Source organism: Podarcis filfolensis (assembly GCF_964270895.1).
Source record: "Podarcis filfolensis genome assembly, chromosome: Z".
Classification (NCBI taxonomy): Eukaryota; Metazoa; Chordata; class Lepidosauria; order Squamata; family Lacertidae; genus Podarcis; species Podarcis filfolensis.
In genome coordinates this window covers 27886071-27905942 of record NC_139617.1, presented here as the reverse complement: position 1 = coordinate 27905942, position 19872 = coordinate 27886071, and the positions used below count along the sequence as shown (strand labels likewise).

General features: G+C 44.3%; 1 protein-coding gene across 4 annotated transcripts in view; it reads right to left on the bottom strand.

Annotated features, from left to right (window-relative positions):
• The window catches only part of LOC310754513 (ubiquitin carboxyl-terminal hydrolase 12-like), a 49492-nt gene that overhangs the window by 3571 nt on the left and 26049 nt on the right, over positions 1-19872 (bottom strand). For 2 of the 4 annotated variants that reach the window (XM_083596515.1, XM_083596518.1), the window contains 6 exons: positions 19198-19411; positions 17379-17593; positions 12871-12947; positions 9405-9488; positions 7689-7886; positions 3964-4042 (listed from right to left, as the gene is read on the bottom strand). In XM_083596515.1, coding sequence (XP_083452641.1) covers positions 3964-4042; positions 7689-7886; positions 9405-9488; positions 12871-12947; positions 17379-17593; positions 19198-19411 — 867 coding nt within the window. The remainder of the gene's footprint in view (positions 1-3963; positions 4043-7688; positions 7887-9404; positions 9489-12870; positions 12948-17378; positions 17594-19197; positions 19412-19872) is intronic. The other 2 variants (XM_083596516.1, XM_083596517.1) reach the window with 2 other exon arrangements.

The window sequence follows — 19872 nt, the reverse complement described above, 5'->3', positions numbered from 1 at the left end:
AAAGAAAACTGTTAGTATTGATCTACAGTGCAAAAGTAGATTTTGGGTTTGATGGATACAATCCAACAGCCCCCCTTTTTTGCACTGGGGTGGGGGTGGGCTGGATTGGGTAAATGGATGGCTGGAAACCCCAGAAACAAGGTGTGTGAAGGGCCTGAGTTAGCCTGGGATGCACAGGACCCAGAGCAGCACATGATACAATCAAGACTCATCTGGGACTAAAAAACCGTGCCAGCTTCAGGTTCACAGCATTTTGTCTGCCTGCCCCGTTCCCTGCCTTCTGCTCTAGCACAAGAGGCAGACCTATGGATGTGATGGTGGCCCCATCTTTTCATCAAGCCCCATGGCTGCCAAACTGGGGTTTCCATTTCTGTCCAAATCTATGTTGTATTAATAAGTACCACCAATATTGAGGTTTTATATTCTTAAAAGATGTGTTAAATAAACTTGGGAGCACTGTTTCTCATAGCCAACACTATTCTTTATTAGACATATTAGAACCCGAAGGCACAGTTGGATCTCACCAACCAGTTCTGGGCACCACAGTGTAAGGAGGATATTGACAAGCTGGAAGGTGTGCAGAGGAGGCAACCAAGATAACAAAAGGTCTGGAAACCAAGCCTTATGAGGAACGGTTGAGGGAGTTATGTATGTTTAGCCGGCAGGAGAGGAGATTGAGAGAGGGTATGATAGCAGTCTTCAAATATCTGAAGGGTTGTAATGTGGAAGATGGAATGAGCTGGTTTTCTGCTGCTCCAGAGGGTAGGACCCAAACCAATAGATTAAAATTAACTCGGAATGAGATTCTGACTAAACCTTATGAAGAGCTTTCTAATATTAAGAGCTGTTCAGTTGAACAGACTCCCTCGGAAGGTGGTGGGTTCTCCTTCCATGGAGGTTTTTAAACAAATGTTGGATGGCCATTCTGCTAGGGATACTGTAGCTGTGATTCCTGCATTGCAGGGGTTATACTAGGTGACACTTCTATGATTCTTTGAAATGTTTGTATATGAAGGTGAAAAGGGATATGGGCATTTGGGACTTGCAATGACTACACCACAGGAGCAGACCTGTGATTCAGATCCTTGCCAACCTCCTGTTGAGCCAAAGCAAAAACAAGTCAAAGACTGGACAAAAACAGCAGAAGGCATAACCAGGCTCTCAATGTCCTGAGTAATGGTGGAAGGCAGGCAACTGATACCAGTGTCTGATTTAACAGAATCAACTGGGTAGCAGAGGATATGATATAAGCCATCCAACAAATTCAGGAGGAATCAGACAAGTCACGTCAGGAGATACTAGCAGGTGCTGGGAGGCAAGTTACGAGGGAGAAAAAGGGAGAAGATGATTAAATAAAAATTGAGAGCACTCACAGAACATCACAAAGAAAAACAGAAAAGGCAGCTGGGAAAAGATGAGCCAACACAGGGCTCATAATACAGCAACAAGAAGTCATTACTCGAATTAAACCAATGACAGCTACTCAGATCCAGGCCCTAACCAGGGAAATAGAGCCACTGACAGAATGAACAGTCTTCTGGCTCACATGGGCAGTGAGGCTGTGGAAAAGTCATGGTAGGTCTGCTGGGACTTTAAATGCACTAGCAGAGGCTAATGGTTCAAGAGATCCATTGCACCCCTACCTGTTTGATACCAAGATAAGGATTCTTATGAAAAGTGGTTCAGGAGCCCAGCTATAGTAGTACTGGGGGAGCTGGATACAAGCTATTTCAATGCAATCCAGCAGAGACCAACTCAGATCCTGGATGGATATGTAGCCATCAATAAAACAGCAGCTGCAGTTACTGATTTGGTGACACATAAATCTGGGGAGAGAAACTGGGATTCTGAGGACTCATACAGGCAGTGGTGGGAGGATTCTTCCTTCCCATCCAGGCATTTGCCACTTTCAATGTGAAGCAGGATCCAGATGGTGACCCTAGAGCACCAAGGTTTGCCAACGACACCCTAACAGAAACTATAACACTGACAAAGAATACCTGTAGACACGGAATTCCATTTCTAAAAGAAAAAAGAGCAAGAACAGCTGTCCTCCAGAGTGATCTGGTGACTCACCCCAGTGGAAACCTCAGAAACCAACCTAGCCCCAGGACACTAGACTGGCAGCAACCCATGCCACAAATGTCAATGGGGAACCCAAGATAGGTAGGCAGGTGCCACGGCAAAGGGAAGGGTACACACTGTATTTATGGCTTGATGGAAGATATGGAAGATGTGGTCCTGGAACGATATGGAGCCAGACCCATATAAGAGAAAAGAAAGGAGGCTAAGCTCTGTCTCCATGGGGTTATAGGCATTAGATCTAGAATACACTGTGGTCCCTGGGAGAAGACCTTTACACAACCCATCAACCAACCAGCTGATTACCAATTCTGTAATAAAAATGAAGAACTGATAGGGGAAACCTGAGGGTCCCATAACCCTGACCAGTGGCTAAATTGCGGAGGGCTCCCCTCCCCACCCAACAATAAGCCACTTAATTAACCACACAGCTTGGTTGCAATATCTTTTCCTTTAAACAAACAGAACTTTCTCCACACATGAAAAAATCTTTCAGACTAAGAACTGAAAAGGAAATGGGTTCCAATTTTCATTGCCAGTCCTTTCAACAACAGTTCTTCAGAAAAAATAGCCAGGGCATGAAAACAACTTCTTCCCGTTTCCGCAGCTATTTTTCACAATCTGATAAACACTTTGACGCTGCTGGCGAAACTATTGGCTTCTGGAAGTGAAAACACATCAGTCTCATGGCAACCAACACCCTTATGTTCCTTGCCCTAATATCAAGAATACTGCAGGATCAATACTGTATTTTTGGAAAAGTTACATCTTCATAGCCTTGAAACTTAGAAGTACAAGTTCGTGTTGACCCAGAGTGTCTTTTCTAAATGGCCTCCTTCGTCTCTCCGGTGGAAAGCAGTGAATAGTGACAGCACTCTGACCCATTGACTGCTATGTCTAGACATCAACAGATGTTGCTCCAATCAAACAGGGAAGAGAAAACATGATCTAGACCAGTGTTTCTCAACCTGTGGGTCCCCAGATGTTGTTGGACTACAACTCTCATCATTCCTAGCCAGCATGACCAGTGGTCAGGGATGATGGGAGTTGTAGTACAACAATATCTGGGGACCCACAGGTTGAGAACCGCTGATCTAGACAGTGGACAGTAAATGGGATCAATTTTGTCCAGTGCAGATGTAACATGGGTACTCTGGTTGGCAAATCTGGAACTGGACAGGAACGAAACAGTCCCTCCCTTTCCCCCACTCCAGGGTGATCATCCTCTTTTATTCTGGATATTTAACCGGGATTTTGCACTACCTGTGCATCTATGTAAACCATTTTAAATGCAAGTCACAATTCCTTTGTAAATGAGAGATTGAACACATGCTTTGAAGTGGGTTTGCACACCATGGTTAGAAGAGACGTTTGAAATTATGTTGTTGCCTTTAACAAGGCAACCAACAGAGTGTAATAATTTAATCACTTTTCAATATCAACCACCTTCAAGTCAGGGCACCTGTATCAGTTGACTTCAGTTGTTCCAGGACCTGCACTGAACCCCAACCTTCAAGATGGAACTTTATTAATTTTTGCCTCCCTTCTCCTTCCCTTCCCCATCCTGCTCTTTGCTTACTTATGAAGCCCATCCAGGACTTCTGCACTTGTTGCTATGCAAAAGCACCTGGTGGCAGATCTCTTAAGACTCTCCCCCCCCCTTTGAACCCTTATTCTTCTGTGACCATCAGTGGCAAAGAATGAGAAAACAACAGCAAAATAACCAACCACCAAAAGTGTTTACGGGACTGGTAAAAGCAGCTCACTTTTCACCAGTCAAGGTTAAACGCCTAAATAATGTGTCGTGACAATGACTTACATCCAAGACACCGTGAGAGTTATCACCAGAGTGTGAGAAGTTGGCATAATATATAGACCTACCTCTACAATATCATCGTCAAACAGCAACCAAAAACCATGACTCTTCACAATGGTGATGTAATGTCCACGGTTTGGACCACTGGAACAAAATGAAAACGTTGGTGCTGACCTTTAAAGCCCTGAACACCTTTAACCCTGTATACCTCAGTGTCCTGAAGGAACATTTCCACCTCCATTGGACACTGAGGACCAGCTCTGAGGGCCTTCTGACGGTTCCCTCCCTGTGAGAAGTGAGGTTATGGGGAACCAGGCAGAGGGCCTTCTCAGCAGTGGCACCCGCCCTGTGGAATGCCCTCCCATCAGATGTCAAATAAATAAACAACTATACGACTTCTAGAAGACATCTGAAGGCAGCCCTGTATAGGGAAGTTTTTAATGTTTTATGTTTTACTGTGATGTTTTAATTTGTTGGATGTCGCCCAGAGTGGCTAGGGCAACCCAGTCAGACAGGTGGTATATTAATATCATAAATTAATGGTTGTCACTGAAACCTACAGATTTTTTTAAAAGTGTGTGCGAATACAGGATCCACACAGCAATGTAGGCCTAATTCTTAGCAACCTGGGAATCTGTGTCTGTGCTCTACCACTTCAAGCAGATGGCGGTTCACAAGACTGAACAGCCCTCCAAATGAAAACATATCATGTGCATGGCAAACTAGTCAGGGTAGAGGTTAGGCTGCAACCCTTCTCATTGGCATTTACTGTTCTTTGGGAAAGGGCTGTGTGGCTCAACGGCAGCACACATGCTTTGGATGCTGCTGGCCCCTGACTCAACCCCCAGCATCTCCAGGCAGGGCTGAGAGGAACTCCTGAGCCACTGCCAGATAGTGCAGTCACTACTGAGCTAGACTGACCAACGGTCTGACCATGTCTAAGGTAGCCTCCTATGTGCAGGTAATGCTCCCTTTTGCCATTTTTAATTGGCTATCCTTGTTAACTCGGTGCTGATGAATTCTCACCAGGTGGCGCTGACTCCATGAAAATATAAACCTTTAAAAACATTTGGTCAAACTATACTGCTTTAAATAATTTCATTGTTCCAATAATAGATTTTATTTCAATTTCCTTTTCAGAGAAGATGGGAGCAGCCTACACCTGGCTTCTACAAATAACTCAGCATTTCTAAACGATCAGTCGAAAACATTAATTCATGTATAATTTGTGCGCGCATCAAGCAAATGTCTTAAATTACTGTAGGGGGCGGCAGGGAGTGGGGGAAATCCAACAATAGTTTTTTGCTTTTTAAAAACAACTTGAGAACTCTTCCTTGATTGTACAAATGAGATGGAACACATTAAGCTACTGTAACATATAAAATAGTTATCAGTCATCTGTCACCTGCAGTCATGAGCAGCCATTCCCTAGTGAGCTACCCTCTGAGATGCAGACTTATTATTATTACTAGTATCACAACTACATTTATTACTTGCCCTTCACTAGCAGGGCCCAGGGTGGGTGACAGCAATTTTAAAAATCAGTATTAAAAACAGTTAAAACAAACTACAAGCACAGGATTAGTGTGCATCCTGAAAACATACTTCTCAAGCCATAGCAAAGAGGTGCCTCTTTCACATTTCCTGAAATCTGAAATTCCACAACTTAGGGGTTGCCAGAGGTGATGCCCTCTGCAGGGATACAACCGCCACCCCAAACTTCTGAGGGCAGTAGAACTACCAAGACAAACTACCAGGTATTCTGCTGATTTTACGCCCGGAGTAAGTCTGTAGGGAAGGAGGGGGTCATTTGGTGCCTAAGACAATTAGTATTTCAAACACTAGGGTGAGCCCATTGAACTAGGCCTAGAAACAAACCTGCAGCCAATGCAGCTGTGTTAGAACAGGGGCTATATGAGTTCTATAGGGAAGCCCAGCCAGTAATCTGGCTGGAGCATTGTGAACCAGATGAAGTTTCTGAGTTGTCTTCAAGGGCATGTTGGAATAATCCAATCTGGAAGTTACCAGAGCATGGAGTACAGTGGTTAAGTCATCGCTGTCTAGAAGGGGCTGTAGTTGGCAAACCAGCCACAGCTGGACGTAAGCATTCCTAGTCACTGAGGCCATCTGAGCCTCAAGTGATAATGTTAAATCCAGCAGTACACCCAAGCTACAGACCTGCTCCTTCCACAGAAGTGCAACCCTGTCCAGAGCAAGCCATCTTCCCACGTCCTTGACTTGAGAACTTGGAACACATAACATCTCTGTCTTTTCAGGATAGTTTCTATTTCTTGGTCCACATCCAACCCACCAATACCTCCAAACACCAGTATAGCACCTCAGCCACCTCTCCTGACTCAGACAGGAGAGACAGATAGTGATGGGTGTCATCCACCTATCCCTGCAAGAACCCTGCAAGACATCGCAGGAAAGCTCCCACAGTGTCAAACAGTAGCTTCCCATAGTTACTTTGTGGAAATGCCCCTGAAGATATGAGCAAAACTATTGAAGTACAGTGTGCTCAAGTCTCACTTTTTTGAGCCAATCCATCAACAATGTCACCAAACAGGGCAACTGAGGCAGTTTCAGAGCAAGACAGAAATGGATCCAGATATTCAGTCTCCTCAAAGCATGCCTGAAGCTGGACCAACACCACCCTCTCAAGTACCCTTGTCCCAAAAAGTGATATTTGTAAACAAGTACCGCCCCAGCGGGAAGGTAAACAGCATTTCCATGCACTGCTCTGGTTTTTCCAGAAGCGGCATAGTCATGCTGGCCACATGACCCAGAAAAACTGTCTGCAGACAAACGCTGGCTCCCTCAGCCAGTAAAGCGAGATGAGCGCCGCAACCCCAGAGTCGTCTGCAACTGGACTTAACTGTCAGGGGTCCTTTACCTTTTTGATGGTTGCTTAACACTTACAGGTAGAGGGAGGTTCTAAGGAGGTTCTAAGGAAGTTCAGAGTGGGTGGTACCTCTCCCTCCTCAAATGAAGCACTGATCACTCCCTGGACCCACCCAGTCCATCTACTATGGCCAACTTTAAGAAGCCAAGATGGTCAAGGGGATAGGTGGTCAACCACACTTCTTCAAGCTGGTCTTCATCCTCAGACATGCAGGTCACTAGAGTACAAAGACAACCTATGTGCTCCACAGCAATGGTGAATACACTCAGGAGAGATCATGCTGATGGCTCCACATACATCACCATTCCACAGTGTGATGAGAGTCTCAACATGTCAGCTGGGAAATCCCCCAGAGCATTCAGAAATCCACCAGACTCCATAATTCTGAGGGTAGACCATCCTATGGGAAGTGTCATCAGCTGGTGAAGACAGGTACCAAAGAGCAGAAGCAGAATGAACAAGAGGGGGACTACTTTGCACAAGAGAAGAGAGGTGAAAGCTGTAGGAAGATTTCCTTTAAAATGTTTTGAGAGAAGGCTTGTAATAGAGAACATGCAAGACACTCTTGTGTTCCTCCAGGTATTGCTGGACCACAGCTCCCAGCCAACATGATCAGGGAACCAATTATCACAGGCGAATTATCTTGAATCTGTAGTTCCGCAACATCTGGAGGGCCACATTCTCCCCACCCCTGAAGTAAGAGAAAGCTTGAACAGACCAAAGACTCATGCAGTCCAGCACCTGTTCCTACAGCGGCCAAGCAAACGCTTATGGGAAGCCTACAAGCAGAACGTCTCCAAACAGACAGAGAACAGACAAATATTTCCCCCAAATACATAGCAAATGCTATATCACATGGTATGCATGTGATCTCTCATAGTTTACCTGCCGCAATGAATAACTACAGCCACAAGATCATACATCCTATCTGGGTTTGAAGCATCTCCTGAAGTGTTGAAGAGTCGAAGCTCCAAAGGAAAGATTACACGGTAGGAAAGTTTGGTATATCGATGCAGATGGTCTATGTATTTGAATCTTTTCAAGTGCAGAGAAAGAATCATGGGTAACTTTTTCACTCGCATCCTAGGTCCACAAAATAAGACCAAAAGAGAATGAGATGGTGGAGGGTGGAATCCATGTTATGAAATCACTCTGAATTCTAAGAAAGCTTGTTTAAAACAGTAAACATGGTAGGTTATTCAAATAAATGGATAGCTTTTTCAATATTAGCAAATCTGAAACATTACTCAGTACCTCTTTTGTGCAACATTGGGAAGAATCAGTGCGGCTGTTTGCCAACCTGCTGCCCTCTAGATGTTTTGAACTACAACTCTCATCAGCCTCAGCCTACAAGCCCTCTTGTGCTGGCTGAGGTTGATGGAAGTTGGAGTGCAAAATATCTAGAGGGCACAAGGTTGGTGAAGGCTGAGAAAGAGCATTATGGAGCATCTGGACTCAAAGCAACTTCTTATATGGCCCAAAAGCATCCGTCTCTCATCACAACAAGGAAAGCAGAAGAAAGAATGAACTCTGCCTTTTGGCTCTGGCTGCTATTGACTAAGAAATAAGAACAATTGATTTTCTCCTGTATCCGTGAGAAAAGTAGGAGGCAAAAGTGGTAACACTTACTCTTACCCAACCATCCAAGTCAGATGGCTTTAATTTGTTTTTGCAGGTTATCAGTCGGCATTTTCCAAAAGGAGAAAATATTGAACAGAAGATATTTGATTGGCTCTGCTTCAAAACACAAAATATGTTCCTGCTTTGTATTGAGACATGACAGCTTTCTTTTACATAAGTCACACAGGATGAAGCTTATCAGGGTCGCAGCCTCCACATGTAAACCTTCAAACACTCTGCATCAAGAATACGAAGTTTTGTGCCTGCTGAATTCTGCAACTTGCTGAGTTCAGTCTCTTATTTTGCATAAATCATTCATCACCTTTTATAAAACAGGTTTGAACAATTGATTCAGATTCTGAAAGTCATGCACAGAGCTTCTTCAGTGCACCCTCAACCAATGCCCGACTACTGGAAACTTAGTTTAGTCATCCTTCCACCACCTGAGATTTCAGCAGGCATAGTTTCAAGAAATCCATCACAAAAGTGGGGCACCCCACAAGCAAGCAAAAAAAGGGGGGTTCAGCGACAGAAAGTCTAGGGAATACAAATTGTTCCAAACTGCAGCTGCTTTGAAATAAGTGCTGCTTTGTAGCATGGAGAGTTCCCACCACCACCAACACCACCACCAAAGCAGTAAACATGCAATATCATGTTTGGTGTTTTTCTGTACTCATAGTATTGCAGCAGACACACCTGGCTCTCTATATAATGTATTGTCCCTAATTCAGACAAAAGAGAACTGTAACCAACCTATCTTATTTTTATTGAGAACCAGGGTGGTTTAATGATTAAAGTGCTGGACAAAGGAAGACACAGGTTCAGATTCCGAATGGACTTTTCTATCACTTTTTCTTATCCTAATCTACCACACAAGGCTATTGTAAGAACAAAAGGGGATGGAGAACCATGCCTACTGCCTTGAGCAGATTGGAGGGAAAGTGACATAAAAATGCAACAACCAATAGCTGTTAGGCTTACCTCTTTTGCGCTTCCTGTTTGCTGCGACACTGCTCACAGTAGTATTTTTGATCACTGCACAGAGTCTCAGAAATACTGAATTTCCTGTAAAAATGGGAAGTTAAATCAGAGTTAGGGCAGTTAGGGCAATTAGCCAAGTACTGCGAATCCCATTTTTCAAAAGCCAAAGCCATGGATCCCCTACTTTTGAAAATGTTGGTATCTCTGTCATAGTTTTTGTTATGTGAACAGCACTCAATGAGTCCCAGTGCAAAACCAGGATGTGAGTCTTCTGCACCTTGCTCCTGTGCAAGTCGTGTGACCTACACAAGAGCACAGCCCCCCAAAACAGGATGTTCCGGACAATTGACAGGTATGTGTCATAGGCCCCCTGGGTGGGTTACATGGACCACCAATTGGCAACCACTGAGTTAGTACATTCAGGCGTTTCACCACCAACCAAGAACTCCTGTTTGCTCATACCTCATATTGGGGAGCAGTTTACCTATGAGAGTGCCTTACCCCGTTTATGCCCACTCAACCATTTCAATTGGTGGAACTGGCACTGTTTCAGGTGCCACATTAATACCTGCTCCGCATTTGTAAGCACTTAATAATAATGATGATGATGATGATGATGATGATGATAATGATAATAATTTATTTATACCCCACCATCAGGCTGGGTTTCCCCAACCACTCTGTGCGGCTTCCAACAAAGATTAAAAATACCGTATTTTTGGCACCACAACACTCACTTTTTTCCTCCTAGAAAGTAAGGGGAAATGTCTGTGCGTGTTATGGAGGGAATGCCTATGGGTGGTGGTGGGGATCTGCTGCAGTCGTGAGCAGATGATCCATGGTTCCCCTTCCTTCCCTCCTCCGTGGCTCACTTTGAAACAGCAAAGCAGGAGAAGAGCCGCTGAGTGGGGAGGAGAGAGGGACAGAGAGCCTGCTTGCTTTAAAGGAGCAAAGCGGGAGAGGAGAAGAGCCTTCTCCCCTTAAACCCCTCTTCTGCATTATTAGCAGCATCCTTCTCCATCACCCCCCGCGTGCTCCTTGTCCCTTGAGTGCTTTTCCCTCCCCACTTAAAACGTGGTTACAAAGCACGGATCCAAATGGATCCTCAGGATTTTTGCACTGGGTCACCCCAAATTCACCATCAGATCACATAGCATGTCCATGGCTACAGTTTGCACCAAAAAAATCATGCACCCACTGTCACAGTGGTGCAAAAACGTGGTTACAAAGCATGGATCCACATACATCCACTGTTTCGTTTAGAATATTTTTTGTTTTGTTTTCCTCCTCTAAAAACTACATGCGTGTTATGGTCGGGTGTGTGTTATAGAGCGAAAAATACGGTACATTAAAATCTTTTAATGTGGAAGCACCTCCATTTTGGAACTCCCTGCCTATTGATATCAGGCAGGCGCCTGCACCGTACTCTTTTTGGCACCTGCCAGAAACACTTTTATTTAGACAAGCCTACCTAGATATTTAGAAAGGTGGTGCAAGTTTTGTTTTCAATTTATTGATAATTTTAATTTTTTGAAAGTTTTAAATTATTGTTGTTAATTCCTTTTCATATTTTTTTGTTTTGTTTTGTAAACCACATTGTTTTGTTTTACAATCAAGCAGTATATAAACTTTATGAGATAAATAAATCTGTTTTTTATTTATACTATAGCAAACTCAGGTTCGCAGGAGAAAACTCACATCCCATCCGGCCCACAAACTGGACAGCCGGCAGGATGAGGCTGAAGCTTCCTCTGTCACATGATTTATTGTCACATGTTCCTAAGGCTCCATTCCTCGCATTTCTGCACCACAGGGATAGGGAACTTGTAACTCAAATCCCAGCAACTCCAATGAGTGCTGAGAAATAAGATCTGTGGAAAACCACTACTAGTCTGCACAGGCGATAATGCGTTGGATGAGGGTAATGCTATCAATGGTGGAATGCTGGAAACCACAGAGTGCTGTCGCATTCATGTCCAGCCCTGTTACTCAACTCAGTAGAAGGCAGATGATTACCTGATTGACTGAACTGATATCCTGCCCTTCCTTCCAAAGGAGCCCCATGTGACTTCCTATGTTCTCAAGGCTTCCCATTTCTAGCATAAGTGAATTTGCTCGTTTTCATCCCTTCATTGGTGTGATGTGAACAATGGGTTAAATGACAGTGCTTGGGCTCATGTCTGGAGGAAGCACATCCCCTAAGTCTGGATGCTCTGAGATAAGGGTGCTGAGTCATTCACCCTCCCATTGGTAGGTGTAGAGATGGGTATAATAATCTCTAGCTTTCAGTATGTCTTGTGTATGTCCTGAGGTCCGTGTTCTGTCCTGATGCTGTCAGGATCCAACTCTGAATCTGTGAGAGTCAAGAAAAGAGGCTGTGGTTTTTACATGGTGGTAGTGCTAGCGGATTTATCTGTACACGTTATCTTTACTTCAAAGCCCAGAAGAACTTTATATAGAAGATAGTACTGTTTCACTTTGCTTTGTACCTGGGGACTCTGGAAGCTGTTCTGCTGGGAGCAGGAAATCTCTGAAGATTCTGCTGGGGCTCTGTATGCTCTGCTGATACATCACAGTGGCTGAGGTCTGGTGAACTACCAAACTACCTCAAGGCCTGCCTCTTCCCATATGAACCTACCCGGACCCTGAGATCATCCACTGAGGTCCTTCTTCAAGTGCCTCCTCCGCGAGAGGTCAGGAGGGTGGCAACACGAGAATGAACCTTCTCTGCAGTGGCTCCCCGTCTATGGAATGCTCTCCCCAGGGAAGTTTGCCTGGTGCCTTCACTATACACCTTTAGGAGCCAGGCAAAAATGTTCCTTTTCAACCAGGCCTTTGTCTGACTTGATCTACATCCTATACCCTTTTTAAAAATGCTGGCTCTTTGGGGCTTTTGTTTTTTATTGGGTTGTGGGTTTGTTTTTATTTTATGTATTTGATATTTTATGTGAACCACCCTGAGACCTTCAGATATAGGGAAGTATAGATATTAAATTAATACAATAAGAATAATAACTGACTTGCACAAGTCACCAACATGCTTGCTATGCGGACTCTGGCTTTTCTCCCCACTCCACCCATCTGTCAAAATTTAGAGGATATGTTCCTTGGGGAAGGATACAACTTTTTAATGACATCTCTCAGTAAAACAGTATTCATGGTGACCTCCAAACATTTTGGACTATGACTCCCATCAACTCTAGCGAGCACAACCATCGCCAAAACATCACTGGCGGTTTCTAAACAGAGGTTGGATTGTCACCTGCCAGGGATTTTTAAGCTGTAAATCCTGCACTGCAAGGGATTGGCTTAGACCCTTGGGGTCCCTTCTAACTCTTCAATTCTAGGATTCTATGATCTGGAGGTTGGCAAAAGGCTCCTGTAAAGTGTCATATATTGACAGCATTACACAAGTGCTTATCTGGGAAGCTCTTGAGGTGTTTGGGTTTTTTAAAAAAAAAAATACCTCAAACAGTGAGTTATTGATGTATTTTGTTCCACATCAATTGAAAGGTCCAGAAAGTCCTCATCTTTGCTGCTAACCTTGAAAAGAAAGAAGAAAAAAAGAGGCAGGGTAAATGGAATAAAAATAAGCAAGTTTAGAAATGCTAAAACGTAAGAAAAGTCTACTGGATCAGACCACTGGTCCATCTAGTCCAGCATCCTATTCTCACAATGGCAAACCAAGTGTCTGTGGGAAATCTACAAACAGGATGTGAGCACAAAAGCACACTCCCCTCTTGCAGTTTCCAGCAACTGCTATTCAAAAGCATCACTGCTTCTGACTTTGGAGGCACAGCACAGCCACCATGGTTAGTAGTCATGTTTCAAGTTTAAGAAAGAAGACATCTTTAATACAGGCAACTTCCGGTTTAGGCATGTCGAAATAATGTGCAATCACACACACTGCCAAACTAATTGCACACTGCCAAACCTGGAGGTAGCCCCCAAACACCACAAAAACATCATGCAAAGGGACAGAGCGGGGGCAAGCGGGCTTATGCAAGCTCCGCCAATGCACGCAGAACCCCCGCACAGGATTGCCTATACTCAAATGGAAGTATGAGTAGGGGTGGACACAGAAACAATGAAAAGTGGTAGGAAGGGGAGAACCAAACAGGAGTACCCAAGAATCCTTGGCAATACTGCAGAGAATGATGGACACGGCTCTTTGATCTCATGCAGTCAAGCATCATTTGACACGCAGCATCCTCTCACACTCATAAATCAATACCACAGCTTATAATACAGATTCATATGCTATAGATCAGCTTTCCCCAACTTGACAGCCTCCAGATACTGACTGGGGCTGACGGAAGTTGTAATCTCAAACATCTGGAGGGCATTAGACTGAGGAAGGCAGCTATGGACCACTGGCTTTCTATTAATGGGTTGCAACCCCCAAATTAGTCATGACCTGACCCCAGTAGGGGCATACCAGTTCCACTAACATTTGGGTTTTTTAATTAATTTTTTCATCCTTATTTTTTTAAAGAGATAAACAGAAAGCCAGGGAAGAAAGGAAGGCAAGGAAGAAACAGACAACAAAATTACGTGACATAACTCCCCCTGCCCCCTGCAAACCCCAGGGATTGTAGTTTGCTCCCCTCCCCCCACACTACAATTCCTAGGGTTTTCCTGCAGAGAAGGAATGACTGTCAAACTGGTATGTCTGCAGTGAGAAATAAAGACAAGGAATAATTAAAAGATGCTGAAGAATCAATGTTGAGCCCCATGCTGCCTCTTATTGCCTCTCTTCATATACTGGGGGACATGTTGGATCAATTGCTGGACTTCAGCTCCCTTCATCCCTGACTAGTTCCCCTTCCCTGCTGTACTAAAACGTCCATGTTCAGAAGCTATTGTATTTTAAATCTGGTGCTCAGACAAACAAACAAACAAACAAACTAGGAGGCGGGCTATTGCCCTCGTGGCCTGATGTGGGCTTCCTAGAGGAATGCCACAATGGGAAGCTGCAAATGGGTTCCAGTCTAAGGTTCACGTTGCTGGTTGGAGTTAAAGGTTTCAGGTCTGAAAAGGTTGAAGACTGCTGAAGATAAGAGCATAAGAGGAGCTTGGTGGATAAGGCCAGGATCCCATCTAGTCCAGCATCCTATTCTCACAGTGGCCAGACAGGATTCTTGTGAGAAACCAGCAAGCAGGATCTGAGCACAAGAGCACAGTCCCCTCCTGTGGCTTTCAGCAGCTGGTATTCAGAAGCACTGCTACCTCTAACTGTGAAGGGAGAGCACAGCCATCATGGCTAATAGCCATCAATAGGCCTCTCCTCCATGAAACTGTCTATTCCTCTTTTAAACCCATCCAGGCTCGTGACGATCGCCGCCTCCTGTGTAAGTGAGTTCCATAGTTTAACTATGCACTGAATAAGAATACTTCCTTTTATGTGTCCCGAATCTTCCAGATAGCTGCTCAGCCTCTTCTCAAAATAAGTGGCAGTTGCAGGCTACATGTAGTTTCATCCACACAGAACACCTCTCCATATAAAATGACAAACTAAGCATAAAACTATTTGTCCGATCAGCAATTCCATTGGTGCAAAAGGAAGCCTTCTTTCCAGTGCAAAGGCATGTGCAACTTCCCCCATCCAACCCAGACAGGGACTGCAGCTGGGCCTGTTCAGGTTTAAACCCCTCCCCACTACTCCCTTGATTGGCTCTGAATTCAGCTCACCTGTGATTGCTATTTATATTTTAAAAAAACAAACCATTCACACAACTGTTAATTGTGTGAGTGGGGTTATATTTAGTTTGGCCTTTGGAAAGCCTTGCATTGGCGACAGGCAATTGCCGCAGAACCAAATTTTCACAACCTGCGCCATGTCGGCTGAGAAGATCCCTTTAGAATGGAGCAGGTATCAAAACCAATGCTATTTTTAAAGCACATTAAGTTTAAAAGCCCACTCGAGATTCCCCCCTCTGCTTAGGACTTTACTTTTCTGAAATAGGTCAGGATCTAGAGAGCTATTTTAGGAGTCCCGCACACGTGCACATGCGCGCACGCACACACACACTGCTTTGGAAGCTCATCTCTTGTTTTCAAAGGCAATTCACCATATAGCAGAAACACATCCAAAGCAAGTCATGTAGTTCCTTGGATGCAGGACATGCTGATTGACTGGATTTGTTCCAGGAAACGATGCAAATTAATGGCTGGCTGACTTAACTGGTTCCTATTTCAATCTTCTTCAGACTGAAATGCGTCTTAAGAAGAGCCCTGCTGGATCAAGTGAAGTAGATTTTAACTTCAAACCTGTTTCCAAGAGTGATAAGGCAGATGTATCAAGAAAGTCTAAAGTACGATGACAAAAACCAGCAAAATTGATAACACTGACTGTTCCATATAGCTGCCATGGCTTACAGCCATTTGTCTACTCCAGCCTTTGCCCGCCTGGTGCCCTCCAGATATTTTGAACTACAATTCCTATCAGGGTATTGGCTGCAGCTGATAGGAGCTGCAATCCAAAACATCAACAAGGTATCAGGCTGTGGTGAAGGCTGCTCTACTCCTTCAGTCTATGGGGAACTCACCTTAAATCTCCCCTGGCTATCTTAGACAGGTGACATCCACACCACACATTAAAGCACATGGCTTTCAGTTCCCAGAATCCTGGGAGCTGTGGTTTACTCTTAACAGATCTGAAATACAAAGCACCATTAACGAGGAGTCATATGCATGAAATGTGCTTTAAATGTATGGTGTGGATTACCTTAGATTCCCCCCCCCCAAAGTAGTCAACATATTCATACCTTCTTATTTGACTCATTTTTTCATTTCATTAGCATACTAGCCATGAAGCTAAATATACAAGGCCTTTGCTGGAATACCTAAGACGTGCCACCAATCACCTAGCTTGATGGTCTTGGTGTTACTGGGCTTCTGGAACCTGCTTTTTAAAAAATCACTCATCCTCCCAAGCTTTTGGAGTTATCTGATTGTTCAAGGTCTCTGTGTAGTTACTGGCCATTGCAAAGAAAGTTTGCTTGACACTTTTCTTTAAGTTGCTTTGGCAGCTGCTGTGTTCCTTATTTTATTTAAACTGTGTTTTATTGGTTAGATGTAGCAATTGTTTTGTTTAAATATTATTTGTATCCCATTATGGGATCCAGAATGAATGAAGAGCACTCTTAAAATGTAATAAAGCAGGTAAGACCAAAGTTATCACCATACTAGACTCCCCAGCATTTACCACAGGGATGGAGAATGTTTTTCAGCCTGAGGGCCACATTCTATTTGGGCAACCTTCTGGGGACCACACGGCACTGGTGGGTGGTGCCAGAGGTGAAGAAGGCAAATAAACAGATGTGAATTTCTAGCATTCATCAGGCAAGCATGCTAGGACACATTCTAGCAAAGCAAAAACACTCAAGGATGGTGAGAAGCAAGTCTGGTAATGGATGTGGCCTAGGAAGAGTTCTAAGGACCAGATGGAGAAGCCTGGAGGGCCAGATTTGCCCCCCTCCCCCGATGAGGTTCTTCACCTCTGATCCAATACTGACACATCACACTTCTTGCAAAACTGCTTTCCTACATCATTGTGGGACCTTGTGCCCCTTCTGTTTGGTATCCCATAACAGAGTAAATTATTGCAAACAACACACAATAAAAACCCCTCCTCTGTGATCGTGAGGAATCAAGAAGTGAAAAAGAGGCATGCACAGGAGGTGGTAGCATAAGTCTGAATCACACCTCACCAAGAGAGAGTGATCACTGGGTGACTTTAGTCCAGTTATAGTCTCTCAGCCTAACCTACCAGGGCTGTTGTGAGGATAAAACTGGGAAGGGGAACCACGTATACCAGCTTGAGCTCATTGAAGGAAAGGCAGGACAGAAATGAACAAAAAGAAAAGAAGTCATACTCTGAGTAGGCCCACTGAAATCAATGGACCAACATACTCTAATGGCTTATTGTTGGATAAGGAAGAGCTTTGGGGGATTTAAAGAACAACAACATACAGATTCACAGGTTAGACATCTGGTTTCATTGGTTAGTGTCCCCTGGAAGATTTCATGGACCCAAGTGCGGTCCACCTTCTCCCCTTTGCTTCTATTCCGCAGCTTGCCATTTTGCTTTTCCTGCTTCTTCTCATCTCGTAGTAAGTCAGCAATCCTGTTCAGCAGGTAGTTCAGTAATTCATGTGCGTCCTGTTGCATGGTGTTGTTGAAGAGTTCTGGCAATGAAGATGTGCAAGACAAACAAAAGGAAGGGTGATTAAAATGCTGTTAGGTCACTCACAGCGTACAGTTTCAGTTACTTCCAAGATGAAGTATGGTGGGGCAGAAGGAGGTGAAATGCACTGCGTAATACTGTTCCTCTTAATCGTGCCACTTGATATTGGTGCTCCACTCTGCCTCATTAAGTCTGGAGAGTTATTTAGAGACTGACAATGGACACAAGGCTTAGGTAAGACACAGCTGACTGGCTGAGGCACAGAGCGCTTTTAAACTAAGCTGGATTGATTGCTGCATGTATTTTTATACGCATATATTAGATCTAGCAGAGAAAGTGCGGATCCACTATGGAGATTCCCAGTACTAAGGCATATAAAGTCTTAAAGAACTTAGAAGCAGGATACCTAGCATACCACTTCCCCACAGACATTCCTGGCCAATGGATAAGATCTACAGACAAAGCCTTGCTGGCTATACTGAAGCCCCTGGGATGCTGCCCTATGACACCTAGGGAGTGGGTCTTCTTAGTACGGGCACCAACCTTCTGGACACCCTCACAAGGGCAGAAGGTGGTGGACACAGTAGTTACTTTTAAATGCCTCTAGAAAACACACTCCCCTGTTTCAGCATTCAATATCCAGGCTGTACGCTATTGTTCACAAAATTAGTAAAAGGGAACAAAGTATTAGAAGTTGCTATCTGTTGGCTGTTATCTCTTAATTTAGTTAATTTTGGCATCATTTTAATTTTCCAGACTTCCATTAACCACTCTTTCAACACTGGATATGTACATTCATGCCATCCCTTCAGGATCATAAATTTCAGACTTGTCAACAAGTGCCATATCAGCAGCTAATTTCCCATCTCAAATATCCAGGTAATGGGCAGGATCCAGGCTAAAGCAGCTGCACTAAAGTCCCGTTTATTTCAACGAGGGACTAAGCCATGGCCATCTTGTCCCATTGATCTCAGCAGGATCTAAATTATAAATAGTTATAAACAGTTCTAACTTATGTTTTATTGTGGGTGTGCATTGGGAGGGGTGAATAACAAAGCACACTGGAGTGAACTGGCGAGTGGCTTCTTCTCTCCTGCAATAAGATTAGGGCCCCAACAAACCTCACATCACTCTGCTGTTTTTGGCCTTTTCTGTCCCATACATGTCCCATTCTTTCTTACAGATTTCTTTTTGTTATTGTAAATTGTTTTAAACTGTTTTTACAGTTGTGCTTTAATATTGTAACCTGCTCTGGGACAACAGGGTGAAGGGCGGGTACTTAACAACAACAACAACTTGTTTGTTTGTTTGTTTGTTTGTTTGTGGCTCTCTCCTCCTTGTTTAATCGCCACAACAACCCTAAGAGGTAAGTTTGGCTGAAAGGCAGTGACTGGCCCAAGGTGAGCTTCATGGTCAAATAAGGATTTGACCTCTGGTCTCCCAGATTCCAGTTCAACACTTAAACCAATACATTACCCTCTCTGCACCCCCCCCATCTCCATGTTCCTCTAGGAAGCAGCTCCCAAGCCACTAAAGTAACACCTGAAAGGCCCCCAAGGATGCATAACACTGAAGTGGACATGGAGATTTAAGAAGTCTAGTTACCGTTGTCTTTCCGCAGCTGGGAAATAAATTTCTTGGGAGGGATGACCCCCACCTTCATCTTTTGTGTGGCGATGTCGTTGAAAAGCTCTGAGAGGCATGTCAAAAGGGTTTCCTTTTTGTGCGGCTGGACCTTGTAAGCCAAAACCTTTTCCCGAAACGGACGACAAAAGTAAAGTGCCTGCAGAACAGAGTTGCAATAGCAGGTATTGCCAAACTAAATGAAAGAAAGCCGGGGGCGGGGGGAGAGAAAGAGAGCAAAAAAAGAAGAATTTTTATTCAAGGTCTACTAAAATGGGGGGGGGGGAGGCAAAAAGTACCTGAACTAGCTGCAGTGAAAGGGCATGAGGGAAATAAGCAGAGTATGACGGAGGCTGACTGCACAATGCATGTGATTTCATGAAATGGGATGGAGGCTAGCTTTAAATTATCTGTTTACCGGATTGCCCTGAAAATAAGCCGCACTTGCCCCCCAAATTCTGACTGTGAAAAGTTAAAGTGCGGCTTATATTCAGAATCGAGCGCTGCACTCCCAGCTTCTGGCACTACTGCCCTGAATGGGGGTGGGGGTGGGGCAGCCGGCGCTGGCGCTGGCTTGGGGAGGTAGTACCAGGAGTTGGTAGTGCTGGAAGTCAGGCATGCAGCGTGCGTGGAATCGAGCACTGGCACCGGCATGGG